Source organism: Acipenser ruthenus, chromosome 29, assembly GCF_902713425.1.
Source record: "Acipenser ruthenus chromosome 29, fAciRut3.2 maternal haplotype, whole genome shotgun sequence".
NCBI classification, from domain to species: domain Eukaryota; kingdom Metazoa; phylum Chordata; class Actinopteri; order Acipenseriformes; family Acipenseridae; genus Acipenser; species Acipenser ruthenus.
The window spans coordinates 20,601,713-20,615,628 of record NC_081217.1 but is presented as its reverse complement, the minus strand read 5'-3'; the positions used below and the strand labels follow the sequence as shown (position 1 = coordinate 20,615,628).

The following is a 13,916-nucleotide window of genomic DNA, read 5'->3' as shown; positions in this document are numbered from 1 at the left end:
CCAGGAATCGATCGAACTGCTATGCAATGGGAGGCTTATTTCCATCTCTGGGTGGCACTGGAATAAAGACCCAGGTTGTGAAGCAGTTTCAGCGAGTGTGTGTCAGTGTGAGTCAGTGAGAGGGTGTGCCTACAGTATGTGTCACTGTAATTGTATGGTGTGTGTGTGTGTGTGTCTGTCTGAGTATGTTTATGCGTCAGTATTTGTGGATATGCGTGCCAACTGAATCTCACCTAAACCACCTGGACTTCTGAATCCCTGCATTGTCTTCTGTTGAGTAGGAGGGATGCGCTGGTCTGCACACGAGATGCACAACAGAAGTCTTGTTTGGCGATACTAATGAACAGCTGAGTATGCATGTTAAAAACATTTTGCTTTTCGAGATCACAAAAGTCTCTTCTTCGGATGAGGAGTGGCAAGGGAAGGTAAAGAAACTGACCCGTAAGAAGAAGCAGCCAAGATCAATGTTTGGGAGGCAGCTCAGGCTGCCTTGATGGAAAATCCCTGCACCCTCACGCACCTCAACCCAGGCACACTGCTTTCATTTTCAGTCCAAGGCGCTTTCCTGCTTTTTCCAGAAGGGAGAGAGAGTATCTGCAAGAAGCTTTCTAATTTAATAAAAAAAGTTTGAAGACTTTAAAACGCTTGTATGAATTTATTACTACGTTTCTTCTTAGTCCTGCTGTATTCACTCCCTACAGGTTTTTCCACTCAGAAATAACATCATGTTTACAACTAGAGGGGTCAAGGTGACGACAACTAGGGATGGAAATAAGACCCAGTTGTATAGCGGTCTGGACGCTTTGGGTTTTACTGTGAGCTTGCCTGATTTAAAGCAAAAGTGCTACTCCGAGCTCAAGCTTGTGAAATCAGGCAGTAAGTGAACCGAAAAGTAAGTAATTAGCAAAAATACAGATGTTTGTCAGTGTAAGTGTGTGGTGTGTGTCAGTGAGAAAATATGTATGCGTCAGTGTGAGTGTGTGTGTGTGTGTGTTTGTCAATGAGAGTGTGTGTCAGTGTGTGTGTTTTTGTCAATGAGAGTGTGTGTCAGTGTGTGTGTGTTTGTCAATGAGAGTGTGTGTCAGTGTGTGTGTGTTTGTCAATGAGAGTGTGTGTCAGTGTGTGTGTGTTTGTCAATGAGAGTGTGTGTCAGTGTGTGTGTGTTTGTCAATGAGAGTGTGTGTCAGTGTGTGTGTGTTTGTCAATGAGAGTGTGTGTCAGTGTGTGTGTGTTTGTCAATGAGAGTGTGTGTCAGTGTGTGTGCGTTTGTCAATGAGAGTGTGTGTCAGTGTGTGTGTGTTTGTCAATGAGAGTGTGTGTCAGTGTGTGTGTGTTTGTCAATGAGAGTGTGTGTCAGTGTGTGTGCGCACATGTAATTTTCCTTTCTGTATACACAAACACGGACTGGTCTCTCTGGGAATGCAAGGGCTGGAAAAATCCCTTTGAGAATGCCGAGGAGAGAAACTCGAGGGAAACGTCTGGTGGCCAAAAGCCCAAACACAGGAAGTGGTTTTCTGTGACAATGTAAACATTTCCTGGAACATTCCATGGAAGCGCTCAACACAACCGCTTATGGCGAGCTTCAATGGGGGAGCTGGAATAGGCTAATGGAGGGGAACTGGGCCTGGTGTTGGTCTCCAGTAGGATTTCAGAACCGAGCTGGCAGCTGTGCTGGTTTTCAGCTAACCCACAAATGAGTTAATACAGGTTTTTTTCTTCTGCTTTTTTAAAAACTTTTTTTATTAAGTAACATTTGATATTCGTGAAACTGTTCAAGACTGTTGTTGGCTTCTTGAACAGTAATGAGTCTTGATAAGTTCAATAAACAGAACATTTTATTTAGTCTGTGAAAACAAAGTCTTCAATTAACTCGTGAGACAACGCGATGCGGACACGATTCAAATTGGCAAACACTCGTTCAAAACGCAAAACTTTGAATCATTTCCACCGGTGGCTGCAGACACCAACGTGTGCGGTTCTGAAGCGAGGTTTGATTTTAGGGTACCTCTGGAGCTCCTCGCTCAAGGGTTAACAGTAAGAGGAGACATCTGTGCACTGGGTATAATTAAGTCTTGTTTGGATCTAGTCATCTGCGCAGCACATTCAAAAGCATTTAGTTCAAGGTAATTTCATTATTATTTCATTACATACCAGAAGGGGCTTTGTCAGTCAAAGGGAATTTAATTATATCCATGCAGCCGCAGCAGGGGTAGACTCTGTGTGGAGGAGCATCAGCTTTTAAAGACCAAACAGAACAGCCAAAGAGAGAGGGAGGTTTGAGGTGTTGCTGGTGGCACAGTGGGTAGCACATTCACTTCTTGTGTCTCCTTATTGCTTGGGGGGGAGGGGGAGGGGGGGGGGGGGCATTCTTCAGTCCATGGGTTCAATCCTTTATTAAAGTTTACCACCTCTAATTTGCACGGTCATTTTTGCACACGTATCTTTCTTTCCAAAAAATAAAAATAAAGATTAAAGCCACTATTACAACATTTTATTTATTCTTTTTCAAGGCTCCGTAAGGCAAATCTGTACCCATTTCTAACTAATTTGTAAAGTTTTAAAAGAACACGACTAGCTGACTCTCAGCCGTGATTGAGTTTTGCTTTACCGATGTGGTTTAATCCTATTTCGTGCAGCAATGCTGACAGCTGCCTTGCTGTTTAATTTTGAGCACGTGCTGCGTGATCTCAGGGGGGGTCTCATCCTGGTGATCTGATTGAAATGCACTGAATTGCTGTCTCTCTGCATCTATAGCATCACGCAGTCCTGATGGTCTGCCTGTCGCTCAGCACCACACACAGCTCTGCAGTCACCCTGCTTCCATTTTAAAGCACTGCGAGATGTTGCCCGCTGTGAGAGATGCTGTGTAAATGCACATTTGTTTTTGTCACGGATTCGGATTCATTACGTTCTGCTGTTACTGTTCTCTGTGGGATTACACCACACGCAGGAGCCCAAGTGAAGGGGAGACAGAAAGAAGTTTTTTCACATTCTGTTTATCCGTGGCCGTAGTGGGGTATATTTACGTCGTTAACATACTTGCTGCTCTTGTTCTGCTCCACAATGGCAACAGTCACAGCAGGTAGGGTTGAAAACAATACAGATGATCTGATTGGTATCGAGAATTTGTTCAGTCGTGATCATTTATTGTACTGAAAAATGATTTTTGTCTAAAGTTAGAAAAGGATCCGCGCCCCAGATAATGTTGGGGTAAATGTACATCGATGGGACGTACATTTTTTTTTTTTTAAATGATTTTAATAACACTCTATAAAAGCACTGCGGATTATAACCTGCGCTACTCACTTTGATTATCCCCTTCGGAATCTGCTGGGAGACTCCAGGTTTGGGAGAGGCAGCCTCTTATCAGTGGAATAACTTGGCAGAGGCCCATCAAAACCTTCCCCAGCTCTGCCGTCTCTAAACAGGAGCCATTCCAACACTATGACTGTCCCTGTAATTACTTTTAATGTGTTGAGTGCTGACTTAAAGACAGGATCAGTGCAACAGAAATCCAATTACTGGAGGTGTGGAAGACAGCGTTGGTGTCTCTAGGATAGCAATGCTGTGCTTTAAGAGCCAAAAACGCATACCAGAAAATCGGACGGGCAGGGACATCTGCTGACTGGGTGACATCCTGATTTACAGTAATAGGTGTCTGTTCTGTTAATCCATTACATGAAAGCAGTCGGCTTCGTTTTCAGAGACCTGGTTGCTTGCCACTCCCAATCTGGCACAAGCGTCTCTATACCATGTTAACTGGCTCAGGAAGACGAGTTTATAACCTGGTTTATAAGCTTCCGCAGTTTTGAAACAATGCTTTCACATACACTCCTTGAAAGTTCTCACACTTCACGTACATATTAGTGCTAAGAAGGCTTTGATTCAACCACACGTGAAACTGCAGTTCTACTGTTAAGGCTACGCAATGGAAAGACGGTTCGCAGTGATTTACACTACTGGTGTCGATTCTCAGATATATCTGTGATGGACAAACAACGTTGAAAATGTCCTCAAACCCCCCTCGAGAACTTTTGAAAGCTAACCCACAGCCAGTGTCAGTCAGTCAAGCCACTTATCTACTTGGCATGGTTGTGTATTCAGGTTCGGGTTCGGGGTCACCCATCATCTAACCAGCCTCCCGCCCCGAACGGCGTTCCTGCTGACCGCTGGGCTCTGCAGCCGACCCTTCAAGAGGTTGCTTACTTCCCTCGGGGGGGTGATATCTGAAACAAATGAACTGTTACATTCCGTCAAGCAAAGATGAGAGCCTTACTTTCCTGAAAGGTATTCCATCACGGAGAGATTAATCACAACCAGGCCCCGACTCCTCTGTCATTAGCTCAGGCAGCTGGCAGCTCTGGACACTAATTGGGATATTTCTCCCCTAACAAGGGCTTCCTGCGAGGAGCTTGGCAACGGCCAGCATCACTGCAACGGCAGCTGAGAGAACACCTTATTCATATCGGATGACTACAAAGTACATAAAAGGAGGCTAGTAGACATTGAATACCCTTTAAGATGATACTGTGTGCAGGACTTGGAGAGAACATAATGTGTTGTGTGTGCTCCGGGCTAATACAAAAATCAGTGCGTGTGTGTGTGTAATCGAGAGACATACTAACACAAAACCGCATTTGTATTAAAAAAAATACGTAAAGTTCACCTTTAAAGGTTTCTGAATTATTATCCTGATTTACCTGCTCTTTAGTTCATAATCACATGTGGTTGCAACTTTACAGAGGACTTGTAACAACGCCTCCCAGCCCCCTGCCTTTGAATCCCACAGGAATGCTCTATAAACAGGACCTGCTGCAGCCCTCGGCTATGTGTTTGATAGTTCATTAACTTTTTTAATCCCACTGCGATGTGCATGCTACTGTTGTTGTAAAATACAGCAATACAAAAAATAATTCAGAGAAGCTATCCAGCTTGACCTAATAATAATAATAATAATAATAATAATAATAATAATATCTTTATTTTTAATAGCGCCTTTCATAGTGGCCCACCATCACAAAGCGCTGTACAGAGGTAGGTTGTGGACTGTGCATTATATGCAGAGTCACTTACAATATTGATTTAACATCTCATCCACAGGACGGAGCACAAGGAGGTGAAGTGACTTGCTCAGGGTCACACAGTGAGTCAGTCAGTGGTACAGGAGGGATCTGAACCGGTGACCTTCTGGTTACAAGCCCTGGACCACACTGCCTCCTGGCGTTTCATGCGCTCTTGTTTCAGAACTGTTCGGTATGGTTGAATTCATGGGCATTTGGGTTCGGGCTCACCCTTGCTCCTGTGTACTAGCCTCAGGGTTCTTGTATGATGCTGGTTAGTCTAAACTTAGCCTTACAAGCTCTCGCTGTAAAAAGACCTGTAGCAGAGCTGGAATAACAGTGCAGAGTGAAATGAAGGGCTGTGCAATCACTGGGACAGACTGACACACAAGGAGAACAAACGAAGGGTGAAGAAACGATGAAGCAGCTAACAGGAGCTGCTTGACAGTGCGACAGCAGATATACAGAGAAGCAGACAGATGTTTTATGTTTGGGTAATATACTGTAAGTAAGACTAAGCCTCAGGTCTAACGCATTACATTTTCAACTGGGGGGAAAAAAAATAATCAATAAACAGAACGTGGAATCATCTTCATCCTGGATTTTCTTTCTTTCTTTCTCTGTTTACTGCATGGGTTTTATTTGAACTACATCAAAAAGGCTTATTCTAATAAAGGCATTGCTGTTATTAAAGTTGTTTAAATGCTATAATATCTGCATGGTTTGTATATGTAACCACCTGGTACCTGTGAAAACCTAAATCAAAGACTTTTGAAACAATGGTCACTTTTATAGGAATCCTAACTTGCCCACTTTAAAGAACCACACCTGCAGACCTTTCATTCCTAAAAAAAAAATTTTGATTAAAAAAGACTGGAATCAGACCCATGCTATGTGAAAGATCAATATACAGTTTTAAGTTAGTCCCCCCCCCCATCCCCTACCCCTCCCTCCCAGAGGGGGCGCTGTTTGGTGGGGCTGACCTTCGGGTCGCTGGATGCAGGTGTGCTGGTTGTCGCTCAGGAAGAAGCCGTCCCTGCAGCGACACTCGTAGCTCCCCATCATGTTGAGACAGATCTGCTGGCAGCCTCCGTTCCCCTCCAAACACTCGTCCACATCTGTGAGCACAGAGAGACAGCAATCAACATTGAACCCTGTCACTCACCCCAATACAAGGGGGTTAAACCCAGGATTTCATAGCTTCACACAGGAGGTTCCAGTCTTAATAGGTCACGGAAACTACTGCAGAGAGACCAAATATCTGCCTCAAACAGGTTAAATGAGTTGTGTAATTCAATAATATTAGAATAGAGAGGAGGGATGCTCAAGACATACTGCCACAAATTGGATATTGCATTCCGCAAAACAACGTGGAGGGTCTTGTATTTTCAGATGACACCAGGGTCAGGTTTAAAACCGGTGAAGTGCCCAATTTATTGCTCCTTCGATAGTTAATTCAAGTATTCTCCTCCCGTTCACTGCCCTGACCGAGCTCATAACCGTCATGTTTGCACTAACAACCCCTTCGCATGGAGCGCGGCAGCCAGGCTGCAGATTCAAAGCGTTATTAAACCTTTAGCAATGCCAAAAACTCTCTTAACGGCAAGCAAGAAATAAATGAATAATCCATTGCTCTAGGGAGATTTCTTTATTTGCCTTCTCCTGATTGATGAAGTATTTCAGCACGGTAACACTACAGTCTTCCTTAAAAAAAAAAAGGTAATTTCCAACAAAGAGGTCCTGTGCCCATACAAAGTGCTTGAACAGCTTGGGAGTTTCATTGAAGGACTCGGAAGTATAGCAGTGTAATAACTAGTACCAGCACCCCTTCGCACGCACCCCCCCCCCCCCCCCCCCCCCCAGCAAGGCCAGGTTGTACACATTAGCCAAACTGGATTCAGTGGTTTCGTGACCCGGTGGTGGATGTGCTCCCAGCAGTGATAACAACCTCTTCAGTAGCCCTGTCTCTCTGATGTGGTTTCCTTTCATATTTGAATGCCTTTTCTTCGGATTTCTTGCACAATGACTTGAACCATTAATTGATATCACATCCACCCCCCACAGTCCTGAACGGTTGCATTTTATTTTATCCTGAGCCAGATTACTTCTATTAATTGCGTGAGAATATAGAACAGTACTTGGGACTTAAATATTTGGTTTGATCCCTTGCTGAGTAGACCCTGCACCTGTCAAATAATGTGGTTAAAACTATACATGATAATTCTAAAGTTTTCTGTGAATGAGATTTATTTTTTTCTTTTATAATAAGAGACACCCCTTCACACGAAGTATGAACTTATATTAAAGAATATTTATTATTTTCTTTGGAGTATAGTCCAGGTCACCCCTATTAGAATTATTATTATTTATTTCTTAGCAGACATCCTTATCCAGGGCGATTTACAATTGTTACAAGATATCACATTATACAGATATCACATTATTTTTTACATACAATTACCCATTTATACAGTTTTTACTGGAGCAATCTAGGTAAAGTACCTTGCTCAAGGGTACAGCAGCAGTGTCCCCCACAAGGGATTGAACCCACAACCCTCCGGTGAAGAGTCCAGAGCCCTAACCACTACTCCACACTGCTGCTCCCGCTCTGGGCTCTTCGCATTAAGATGCTGCTGTATGCACACTGGTTTTTAATAAGCATTCATGTGAAACTCATTTTCTGTCTGTTTGTCCAGCCGTGGAAGGCCACGGGATTGGGTTTCCTTTGTGGGGATTCTCAGCCCAATGGAATTAAAAAATGAAAGCAGGGGAATAAACGTAGCTGATAGAAGCAACACTCCAGGACTGCCAAGGGAAACTGGGAGCAGAGTGCAATCTGAACTCAAGCGTTTCGGGAACCTCCCCAACCGAGAGGAAAAGGGACCCCCCCAACCCCCATCAAACACCCACACTGTTACACACACATTCTCAGCTCCAGATATTAATATGCTAATCCATAACTAACACGCGTATGCCAAGCAGAAAAAAACAGGTCATCTCAGATCACTGAAAAAGCCTGCTTGTTGCAACGGTTGAGTTTTACCTTTTAATACGGGCCTTTTTAAAACAAAATGTACTCTGTGGAGTACAGCTCAAACCAAACTTGATGTACACGAGCCTCTGTGAAAATGTCAGAAGCATGGTAACAGTACGAGTCATGGATTCTATTAAAAAAAAACAAAAAAAACCACAGCGTTACTTTGCAGTGTTGTTGCTCTGCTCTGCGGTGCGACACAATCAAACTTCCAGATTTTAAAAGTCACTTCCAGGGAGCACGGCATTAGTGTGAACAGACTGTGAACTCACCAGGTCTCAAAGGCTGCCCGTGTTATTGGAGGATGTTAAAAGAAAGAGAGCCTTAATTAAGATAAAGAGCCACATCAGACCTTTGGAAAAACGTTTCTGTCTATTTGTCTGACCGGTTCCCAGATAGCCCGCTGTTTATATGTACATATATATATATATATAACACTTGCCCCAGTGCTGAGCTCCAGCGATGCATAAACACGGTGGTTGGGTTACACTGCATCCTCTCTGGATTTCCCATTCTAAGTAAATAAATCTATACGCCCTTCCCAGTTCTCAGCTGTGTCTACAGTAGTCGCAGATATCTGAGGACCGCGCTTCAACTTCTGGAAGGCATTCCCAAAAGAAATCATAGTACCACTCTTGTTTTATGTGCTTGCCATCACAGCACTAGTATTCAATTCCAATTCCCTTGTAATCAATTCCAACACATCATTGATCAAAATTGCAATTAGCAGGATTCTGGTTTTAATGAGCTCCTCACAGTGTCAACAAATTACAATTGAAGTCTCTGTTAGTCAATTAAACTGGCTTCACATGAAAGCAGCTGAACAACCACAACAATGATTGTGTCTCTGAAATATCAATCCCTTCGAAGGAATGGGCATTGCAATTGGGAACTGATTTTAAAAAGCCATTGCAAATGGAATTGGAATTTTAAAAAACCAGGAAACGAGCTCCCATTGCATTGCGCTGAATTGCTTGGGAGTTTGTTATGTGAATTGTGTTGCTGTCCTCCGAGCGCTGAGCTGAGCTGAGCTGAGCTGTGCTCCCCCCACCTCCCAGACTCATTCCTGACCTTGCGCACTCTCCCTCGCTCACACGAACACACAGGCTGTTTCAGAGCCAGCAGCTCTGTCTGGAATTGACTTCAATTAGGAAGTGCAGTCAAAGGCTCACCTGCAGGTTCCACCTCTGATCTGCCCTGGCCCTCGAGCCAGCCTGCGTGTAACCCTACCCAGCTCTGTTTGTGTCAAACCCACAATTAAATTGAGACTGAGAAGCGATCCCAGCCCAGGAGGGAGCTCGGGCTGCTCTTTAACCATTTCATACATGGAAGAGATTTTTCCATAATTCATGCATGAAATGGTTACCTGGTCATACAGTGGGTGCTGTCAATACTGAAATCCCGATTTTCAGTGCATGGATTTCTTTTATCCAGATCCAGTATGTTTTTTTTTTAATTCTCGGCTGGGTGTTGGAGGGGGGACAGGCGCACCAGATGTATTTAGACATCATCCCCAGAGCTCTGTTGAGGCAAGATGGGTGCTTTAAACCTCTCAGCTGTACAAAGTCACCAGATTGTGATGCATGGAAATACACAAAGTCTAAACAAAATAAGATTACAGTAGTTATGCCTCAGCAAGTGGTTCTTTAATGCCGGTTCAAGTCTCGCCTTTCAAGATCCCTTTGAAGATTCTTTTTGCGCGTTATTGGAATGAAAAGAAAGAAAGAAAGAAAACCTGTGCTTATGTTTACCTTCATGCGTAAGCCTCAAGTGACAGACAGCTGCCTGACGGACTGCCAAGCACTGAGAGCCCACGCCATGGCACTGTCCTTTACCACAGATATACCAGATCACAGGTGTCCTGATGTACTTCTGATTACAGACACGCCTATGACAGGAAACGTCAAGCTAAATAAAGCTTAATGTCAATGTAAAGCTTCATTTTGTTAATACAAGAGGAAGGTAATCCCCTGTTTCTAATTCTTTCTAATTCTTTATAATTTAGTGCACAAGTGTATAGAGGGAGCTGAGAGACAGGAAACTCAGTACAGTACAGGGTACTGAACCAATTACTGAGGAGAGCAAGAGAACTCAGTACTGGAGATCTGAGAGACTGCACATTCAATACAGTACAGAACTCAGTACTGGAGATCTGAGAGACTGCACATTCAATACAGTACAGAACTCAGTACTGCAGATCTGAGAGACTGCACATTCAATACAGTACAGAACTCAGTACTGCAGATCAGAGAGACTGCACATTCAATACAGTACAGAACTCAGTACTGCAGATCAGAGAGACTGCACATTCAATACAGTACAGAACTCAGTACTGCAGATCTGAGAGACTGCACATTCAATACAGTACAGAACTCAGTACTGGAGATCAGAGAGACTGCACATTCAATACAGTACAGAACTCAGTACTGGAGATCTGAGAGACTGCACATTCAATACAGTACAGAACTCAGTACTGGAGAGCTGAGAGACTGCACATTCAATACAGTACAGAACTCAGTACTGGAGATCTGAGAGACTGCACATTCAATACAGTACAGAACTCAGTACTGCAGATCTGAGAGACTGCACATTCAATACAGTACAGAACTCAGTACTGGAGATCTGAGAGACTGCACATTCAATACAGTACAGAACTCAGTATTGCAGATCTGAGAGACTGCACATTCAATACAGTACAGAACTCAGTACTGGAGATCTGAGAGACTGCACATTCAATACAGTACAGAACTCAGTACTGCAGATCTGAGAGACTGCACATTCAATACAGTACAGAACTCAGTATTGCAGATCAGAGAGACTGCACATTCAATACAGTACAGAACTCAGTACTGGAGATCTGAGAGACTGCACATTCAATACAGTACAGAACTCAGTACTGCAGATCTGAGAGACTGCACATTCAATACAGTACAGAACTCAGTATTGGAGATCAGAGAGACTGCACATTCAATACAGTACAGAACTCAGTACTGCAGATCTGACAGGCTGCACATTCAATACAGTACAGAACTCAGTACTGCAGATCTGACAGGCTGCACATTCAATACAGTACAGAACTCAGTACTGGCTAATTTAAAAACTACTATGGGATTGGTATAATATACTGCAGCATGTATTATTAAACCCTTCGATTGAAACTCTCATCTTTCTGATGCAGGGTCACCAAAAGCAACTGTTGTCCAAAAAGCGCTCTCTGACGCCACGTCACAAAAAAACGAAATGGCAGACTAGCCACAGCATCAGAGATTTCTCTGCACGGGTACAGAGCTCCACTTTGAGGCAGACCCCTTTATACCACGTAACCCAGTTATGAAGCCGCATGCTCCTGGCTCCCATTTGCCCGCTCCACTAGCACTTTAATTCTCGTTATAAAGGCAAAACAAAAATAGCGCAGTATCCTAATAATGGCTCCTGATTATCGTGTTATGAAAGGGAAGCTCTGGCATTTCTCATACGTTTTTAATGAACCAGATATTTACTGCATTTTTCACCTTATAGTGAAAGCTCTTTGCTTGAAGAAGCGAGTGGGCAAGAATCCTTGGAGCAAGAGTTTTCCCCGATAAGCCTCAACTCCAGTCAATATATATATATATATATATATATATATATATATATATATACACACTATTAGAAAATGTTTGTTGACAGTACTGTGGTATTGTTCTATATAGGTTCTACTCAAGCCCAGGTAAAATACATTTATTTGCATGAATTTAATAATGAAAAGTTAGCTTTTGCTGCCATTAAACATCAAAGCCTATTCAGTATATGTGAGGTTTGGACCTTCAGCAGCATAGCGTGAAGCACACCACTCTTTCAAAACCAATTACGCTGGAACCTTGGAATGCAAATAAAAAAAAAGAATAATAATAATACAAATAAAACAGGGTTTAAAAGGTTTAGCATCCCTTCAAGTATTTATTTTATCATTACTGTTTTTTTGTTGTTGTTGTTGTTGCTAGAAACCGCCAGGGAAGCAGGTATTGTTAAGAGCCATTAATTAAATTCTATTAAAAAAAAGGAAAAGATTTATGAAATGCTGGAGGCGGTTGAGCTTGAAGTCTGACACATCCATCAGAGCTGCACAAACACAGGGCTCCTGAGCGCAGCCCTAGCCAGGGAAATTCCCACGCAGGGTCCTTTTCAGCCGCGCAGGGATACAAGTCAGCACAGCACCTGAGCGGGGTGTCTGCACCACACTCACAAACAACAATCTGCACTGAAGAATAACTGAGATTCCAGAGTCCTGGAGAACACAGGGGCCGACTGTGCTCAGACAAAACCACCTCTGCACAGCGTTCCAGCGGACTGAGGGACTTGGGCGTGAGCAGGGTGGCCCAGAGGTTACAGCTAAGGGACTGGGAGGCAGTGTGGAGCAGTGGTTAGACCCGAGGGAACTTGAAGGTAGTACAGTTTAGCTGTTTGATATTCCAAGGCTAGTCATTTTCCAGAATGTGTGTGTGACAGGCAATCATGAACCTGCCCGCCTCCGCTTACCCAAGCAGTTGTGCCCGTCGTGGGCCAGCCTGAAGCCATCGTAACACGTGCATCTGTAATTCCCCGGGATGTTGATGCACTCGTGAACACAGCCGCCGTTGTACTCGTTGTCACACTCGTCGATGTCTGCGAAAAAAAAAAAGAAACAGCAAATCAACAACTGCAGGGCGAAAGAGGGGCCGGAAAAAACAATTAAAGGAACAAAAAAGGAAGCGAAGAGAGAGAGAGAGAGAGAGAGAGAGAGAGAGAGAGAGAGAGAGAGAGAAGAAAGAGTGTGAGGGGAATGGGGGGAGAGAGAGAGTGCGAGAAGGAAAGAAATGGAAAAGAAAGAAAAAGGAAAAAGAGGGGGAGAGAAAAAGAAAGAAAGAGTGATGGGGAGAGAGGGAGAGCTGGCTGGAGGACAAGGCCGCAGCTGAAACAATAAGCCTGTGAGGGCTGGGCGACGGCAGCGCGATTGATGAAGTGCAGGCAGGGGGTGTAGGCTCTGCCCACTCATTTAGCGGACAATTTAGAGCAAATTAACTGGCCGGCCCGCCTTTGTTGTGCTGAGGAGGGAGGGGGGGCTGCACTCCGGAGAGGGGGGGGGGGGGGGGGGGGCTGCGTAATTTAACCTGACAACCCGGGGAAGCTGCCTGCCGTCTTATTCGTTTAGAGGGGGAGAGCAGAACCCAGGCGACTGCACTGCTTGAAACCAACACTAGCCCTGCGCCCAGTCCAGGCTTTGAGAACTCTGTGAAGTATATTGTTTAAATGATCAGGAGCCAGGAGTTTGATGTATTGTTCCTCCCTCACAACTGTATGAACAACAACATACAGACTTGGGTGTGACTTGCAGTTCAGCTTTACCAAGGATCCTGGTTTTTCAAAATCCCACCGCCTGGTCATTTCGATAATATACCAAAAAACCAGGCAAGTTTGGAAACCCAGGACTGGGTGCAGGCAAGCCAAATACTGTTACAAGAAAACTGAACATCATTTTCTATAGGTTTACCTAGGGATATTAAATCTGAATAATGTTTGTGGCTAGGCTGAACCTAGCTCGGTCCTGTCCTCAGAATGTCCGTGGATTTTAATAAGGCGCTTGATCAGCTGCATGTTGCATTCACTCTTACAAACCCTCCAAACAGGATGCCAGATCTGGCTAATAAACTGCGAGGACCGAGACACACGAACACACCAGCTGAAACAAGAGTCTTGTCCCTTTAAGGGATTATCTGGTCAGAGCCAGCCTAATGCCCCACAGCACTCGCTGACTGCAGGGGGCTAATGACCTATATTAGCATTACAAAATGCTGCTCAGTTTC

General features: G+C 44.0%; 1 protein-coding gene across 4 annotated transcripts in view; it reads right to left on the bottom strand.

Moving 5' to 3' along the window:
• Nucleotides 1–13,916, bottom strand: part of LOC117397174 (signal peptide, CUB and EGF-like domain-containing protein 3) — a 55,094-nt gene that overhangs the window by 28,467 nt on the left and 12,711 nt on the right. For all 4 annotated transcript variants that reach the window (XM_059004183.1, XM_059004182.1, XM_059004185.1 and 1 more), the window contains exons 3-4: nt 12,613–12,738; nt 6,044–6,178 (exon numbers count right to left, since the gene is read on the bottom strand). In XM_059004183.1, the coding sequence (XP_058860166.1) occupies nt 6,044–6,178; nt 12,613–12,738 (261 nt within the window). The remainder of the gene's footprint in view (nt 1–6,043; nt 6,179–12,612; nt 12,739–13,916) is intronic.